The sequence below is a fragment of the Quercus lobata genome, chromosome 10 (assembly GCF_001633185.2).
Source record: "Quercus lobata isolate SW786 chromosome 10, ValleyOak3.0 Primary Assembly, whole genome shotgun sequence".
Classification (NCBI taxonomy): domain Eukaryota; kingdom Viridiplantae; phylum Streptophyta; class Magnoliopsida; order Fagales; family Fagaceae; genus Quercus; species Quercus lobata.
This window is the reverse complement of record NC_044913.1, coordinates 12,176,477-12,182,534: the sequence shown is the minus strand read 5'-3', so window position 1 is coordinate 12,182,534 and position 6,058 is coordinate 12,176,477. Positions and strand designations below refer to the sequence as shown.

At 42.7% G+C, this 6,058-nt stretch overlaps 1 protein-coding gene across 1 annotated transcript; it reads right to left on the bottom strand.

The window, feature by feature from the left end:
- Nucleotides 1-1,366: 1,366 nt before the first annotated feature.
- LOC115964346 lies at nucleotides 1,367-2,876 on the bottom strand. The gene is made up of 2 exons (XM_031083681.1): nucleotides 1,845-2,876; nucleotides 1,367-1,765 (listed from the first exon to the last, which is right to left on the bottom strand). The coding sequence occupies exons 1-2, from the start codon at nucleotides 2,874-2,876 to the stop codon at nucleotides 1,367-1,369; spliced, it is 1,431 nt and encodes a 476-aa protein (XP_030939541.1).
- Nucleotides 2,877-6,058: the final 3,182 nt, after the last annotated feature.

Genomic DNA, 6,058 nt, shown 5'->3' with positions numbered 1-6,058 from the left:
TGGGGAAACCAACTATTTCAAGAAAAACTATAAGTTTTGGACAGAACCAAGGTCTTGTATGGTCCTTGGACTCAAACCTATGGGGAAACCAACTACTTAAAGAAAATCTAAGTTTTGGACAGAACCAAGGTCTTGCATGGTCATCGGACTCAAACCTATGGAGAAACCAACTACTTAAAGAAAATCTAAGTTTTGGATAGAATCAAGGTCTTGCATGGTTCTCGGATTCAAATCTATGGGGAAACCAACTATTTCAAAAAAATATAAGTTTTGGACAGAACCAAGGTCTTGCATGGTCCTCGGACTCAAACCTATGGGGAAACCAAGTACTTAAAGAACCACTACAAAAAGAAAGTGCTAGACAGATTCAAGGTCTTGCGTGGTCCTTGGACTCAAACCTATAGGGAAACTAGATACTCCAAGAAAATCTAAGTACCAGACACGGCCCAACAACACGCACTGCACCTCGGATGATGCCTTTAGTTCCCCAGAAGTATGTTTAGATACAAATTCAACACCCCATGGGCGCGGGTAAGTTAGAATTCTGGGATGTGACCCCAATTATATCATATATACAACCATTCATACATGTTAAGATAATTAGTTCAAAAACCATGAGATTCGCAACAATAGTAAATATCGGCAAGGGCAACGAACATGTAATTTAAAGGAAAAAGGAAGAAAAGAATTTCATACATATGGTCAACGAGTTTAATTATAAGCAAACTCTAAAGTCCTCAAAATAAAAGGGGAACTAATTAACAGTTAAACTAGAAACAAATACAAAAGTTGGCCGGGGCTTCTACTTCTTTAATTTCGTTTTGGCCACTTCCTGGGAAGGCTGAGCAAGATTAGCCTCGGGACCTTGAGAGACATCCCCTTCCTGGGAAGGCTGAGCAAGATTAGCCTCGATGCCCTCGGAGACATCAGCAAGGGGAATGGACTGAAAGGGCTGAACAAAGAGGGCCAACTCCTCGGCATCAGAGATCTGAGCATTGACTGTAGACTTGGTAGCCTCCTGAGGCATCTTAGGATTCAGACCTCCAGGTGCCTCAGTCACCTCATGAGGCTTTCCTCCCTCAGTCGACTCGCCAAGAATGACAATGAGCTGAGCAGCTTTATACTGAGCAGCCTCAGCCTCCTGTGGAATGCTCATAGCCTTGGAGCTGGCAGATGTGGTCTCACGGATGGCTGGAGGATAAAACACGCTCTCTGCATTCCATAAGTCGGACGAAACCTCCACCCCAGCTCATTGGAGGGCCTCATTCCAAACCTGAGAGCAGTATAGCCTGCATACACTAGGAATTTGAGCTTTAAGGATGGCCTGGGTTTCAGCCACCCCCGCATCGTAAGCCTCCTCCTCGGCCTAGTCCTTGTTAGTTTCGGCCTCAGTCTTAGCAAACTCAGCCTCTGTCTTGGCCCTCACGGCTTCATCCCTGGCCCATTCCGCCATGCCCTTAGCATTGTCTGCCTCGATCAGTTTCTTCTTTAAATCACTGATCTGCTCTTTGGCAATCTCCAATTGCTCCTCAGTAGCAAGTAGGCGCCTCGTCTGTTCCTCGGCCTGTTTTTGGGCACCAGTTAAACCTGCCTCAGCACTATCCCTGGCTTTAGTTACCTCCTTTAAGTCCTCTCTGGCCTTCGCGAGGCCAGCTTCGGAATTTTTGAGGGTTCGCGCAGCCTCTATACGTTTATTGCGCTCAAGCTCTGCGATCTTACTCTGCCCCTTAGCTTCTTCCTCCATCCTATAGGTGGTCTGGACAGCCTGCCAATTGAGACAAACACATTATGAATGAGAATCTAGGAGCAAGAGTCGACGGAGTCATAGGTTTTAGGAGCCTTACCATACCTAGGTACCTCTTCACGCTGAGGAAAATCTCCTGCATCCTCATATTCTTCATCTTTTCCATATCAGTGGGAAGCAGCAGGGCACTCTTTAACGCGTCGGCCACATAAGTGCCTTCGCCGTCTCTAAGGTTCCTCATGGATACATCTTCCATCAATGGCTCCCTGTGGAGCATTGGGGCAGGAAGCCAAGCACTCGACGTAGATTGGGCATCGATCCCTTTCCCCTGGCCTTGATGCCCGATCTTTAACTGTTTTTGAGCTCGCGGGGCTTCGTCCTCCTCTTGAGAGGATTGGGATTTCCCCCCATTCATTGGTTCCTTACCTTTGGGACTCCTCTTTCTCTTTGGGCCGGTGGGCTTAGGCCGAGGAGGCAGAGCTGATTGGGGAGGAGCAGGAAGTTTGGGGCGGGGAGATTGTGGCTGCGACCTGGAAGGAGAAGACCTATTCTTGACAGGCTGGATCTGGGGTGGGGAAGTTGGAACATTGGATTGCGACTTTCCCTGTGCACCCTTCCCCGGCTGACCCTCAATGAGGTCGAACAAGCTGGTCGGGGGCTTTCTCTTAAGGCCCATCTTTGCCCGAGAAGAGGTTCCCATTGACAACAGTTCCGCTTCAGACAAGTCAGGGTCACCCAGATCACCGGAAGGATCCTCGGATGGGTCAGCTTGGTCAAATACCCCGAATCCCTCCTCGGACAGACCCAAATCACCTTCGTCCTCCGCTGCTTGGTGAGACGGGGAAGAGCTCGCCAACGGGATGCCCTCCGGGATAGGAGATTCTTCAGAGATCAAAAACCCGTGCTCGACTACAGTGATTTTCTGAAGCCGAGGATTGTTAGCTCTAATCACGTGCTTTGGGGCGACAAATGACTTCTGGATAGGATCGTACCCTAAGATTTTGTGAGTGGCTCTGACTTGACCATCCTTGTCATTTACAAAAACCGCTGCTTGGAGAACAGTCTCCAAGTCCACCTGGTTGACCAGATGAAAGTGTCGGTGAAAGGCGTGTGGATCTGCAAAAAAAGGCATGTTCATAGTTAGTAACCGAACCACACAAAATTAAGACGTCGCAAAAGATTGGCCCCCTCTTACTCTCCACACCCCACCTGGTTCTCCTTCCACAATTGGGCAAGGAAGGCCATCATGCCACTCCCCAGATACAATAAGAAAGTCCTTGTTCAATCTTTTATTGGACTCAGGGAGGCACTGGATTAGCCGAACCCTATCGTCTCTCGTCTTCATGTAGTAGGATTTTCCCCTCAAATATTGGAGGTTGTAGTACCAATTCACATCATTATGGGTTAGTCTTAACCCTATTTTTTCGTTTAAGGCATCCACACAACCCAGAATCCTAAACACATTAGCAGCGCACTGGGTGGGAGCTAATCGGAAATGCCTAAGGTAACTCCTCATTACCGGCCCCATGGGGATTCTCATACCCCCCCTCTATGAAGGCGAGAAGGGGAATTACCACCTCACCCATCCTTCTCTTAAGATGCCACTCCCCCTCCTTGCAGTACCTCAAACTTACGTTGGGGGGTTCCTATAGTCGGCGATGAACTTTTCCATCGCCTCTTCGGTCTTAACCAACTTTTTCAATTTAACCATCTCTAGGAACTACTAAACAAACTCAGGGGATGACGGGAGAAGGAGAGGAACAAGAGAAAAATAAACCCAGAAGAGAAAAAGTACGAGTCAGTGAGAGCAGAAAACTTATAGAAAAAAGGAAAGGTTCCTCGGACAAGCTTTTTATGTTGGAGATAGACTTGAATTTGGATGAAAGTTTGATTGAACCCAGGATATGTGCGCTAGAACTCTTAAGTGCGAAAGTAAAGAGACAAATCAGTTCTAAAAATTATTTATACCTCTCATCAAAAGTAACTGCACGAATTTTCCCTCCTATAAAGGTAAGGAAATCTCCACCGTAAGATTACTATCGCGCCGTTGAACGTGGGAAGCACAGAGCCGCCCGCATTTAATGAAAACACGTTTCACCTACCAAGGCTCCAAGAACGTTTCTCGGGCAGACGAAGAGTCTCTGGAACTGATAGGTGACAAGAATTGACAAGTTATGATAGAGGCTTGATGTCATCAAAACCCTCCTCTCCGTTCGAGGATCCGGACAGTAGGATTTTGAGGGGCTATTGTGGGGCTAGAGAATTTGTGGTCCCGGCCCACTTTCCATTAGGGCCCAAGGCCCGTGCCGAGGAGAGTCGTTGCCGAGGACATGCAGCGAAAGTCCAAATGGCCTAGAGATGCAGCCGAGGATAACCCTGTCCTCGGCATCCCAAGGCCTAGAAGGGAAGAACGACACGTCATCAAAGGCATCCCCCAAAGCGCTCCCAGAAGAAAAGGCGAGTAGAATGAGACTCGCATGGGGGTACAGTGTGGGAGTGGTTCAAGGAAAAGACATCACCTCCGCATTGAATGCGTCAACAAACGTCCTAGCCACATTGATGGGAAAAGACCCTTGAACAGTGTGGTTTCGGTTATTGTAACTAACAGAAAGTGGGGGGAGGCGGCTGATGGGACAGGCACTTGAGTAGTTACCTGCTTGATCAACAGATGGAAGGTTAGGATCAACTGAGAGGGGCTATATAATGTAAGAATTCATGCGCCAAAGAGAGAGAGAGGGGGGGGGGGACTCTTGAACGATTGTAACCAAAAGTGAAAGGAATAATAAGAACATTAAGCTCAATGGACGAGGTTCAAGGATAAACTTAGTTCACCTTTGTGCATCCAACATGAACACTATGACTAATCACTGTTCGGTGAGCAAGGCCTAATCTTTTAGCCCACTCTCTACAAATTTATTGTTTGGATCTTTAACGTTCGAACCCAATAAACCAATTTGGGGTCGTTACAAATTGAGTCCTTACAAAAGGTAACACATATATAAAGTTAAAATTTTCCAAGATATTATTATTAAAAAAAAATTGTCTAAAATGAATGTGTAAAGTCAATTAGTTAACATATTTAATACTAGCAAAAAATTCGAAGAACAAATCAATAAAAAAGAAATGGTGATGTGGCCGATGATTTAGTCCATTTGGTCTAATTCGGTCCACTTCGGTCCATTGCAGTCCACAGTCTATTTGATCTATTTCATTGCACTTACTCTTCTTCGTTTTTATTTTATTTTATTTATTTTTTTATAGAATAAGTGCACTTACTTAAGAATGAGAAAAACAATATTTGAGTTGAGGGTACCTATTCTAAATCCAAATTTATTAAAAAATATAGATGACAAAAAGTAATAATATTATTTTTAATTGTTTAACTTAATGATTTGTAGTATTATCATTCTTTATGTTTTTTTTTATGTATGATATTAGTATTTTTAGTTTTTGAGTGAATTATACAATTTTAGTGTTTTCTTATGATATAATTTGAATTTGAAGATCAATTGATGATTTAAAAAAAATATATTTATAAAGGGATAAGAAATTTTTAAATTTATGATATTAAGTTTAGTATCAAGTTTTTGATGAGTTTGATATTTTCACTAAATGAAACCTTTTAGTTGTCGAAAATATTTGTTGAATAAAAAAAAGGTAATAATATTCAAGCCTATAGATATGGAAAGCATAATTTACCAAAGTGTATCGATCAAATTTTGGACTTATTGGGCCAAATTTATGAGAAATTATTAGGTCCACCGAAGGATTGTTGAAGTGATTCTCCCTGATCTTCTTAACCAATAAAACGTTGTCATTTATTCAAATGTGACGTCACTTAGTAATTTATTATTTATTATTTAGATTAGGAAGCTGACTTACACATTCACATAGGTGGCTTCATTTCATTGGTTGGAAAGATCACTTCGACAGTCCTTCCAATGGATGTAATAATTTTTTCAAATTTAGATGTAGGTATAAAAGAAATTGTTAAAATGAGTTCTAATTAACTCAACTGGTAAATTTTCTGATAATTAAATAAAAAATCTGTAATTCAATCTACACTTACATAAAAAATTAATTAGTATTTTGGTCTAATATTACAAAGTGAACAACCATTCAAAGCGAATACCATACTTTGAAATTCTATAATAATAATAAAAAATGTTGAAATAATTAATGAGTTTACATTAACAATTACCTTATTAGTTAAGTTAGCTATTTTGGCGGGCAATCCTCGTTCAAGACATCTTAACTGTCGTTTGAAGAACACCGAGAAAACCTCTGCAACTTCCATTTGCTGTCCACAATCTC

Coding starts and splice junctions, on each gene's coding strand:
- LOC115964346 (XM_031083681.1), bottom strand. CDS start 2,876: ATGCCTTTTTTTGCAGATCCACACGCCTTTCACCGACACTTTCATCTG. Junction 1,766..1,844: donor TGAAGAGGTACCTAGGTATG/GTAAGGCTCCTA, acceptor CTCAATTGGCAG/GCTGTCCAGACCACCTATAG.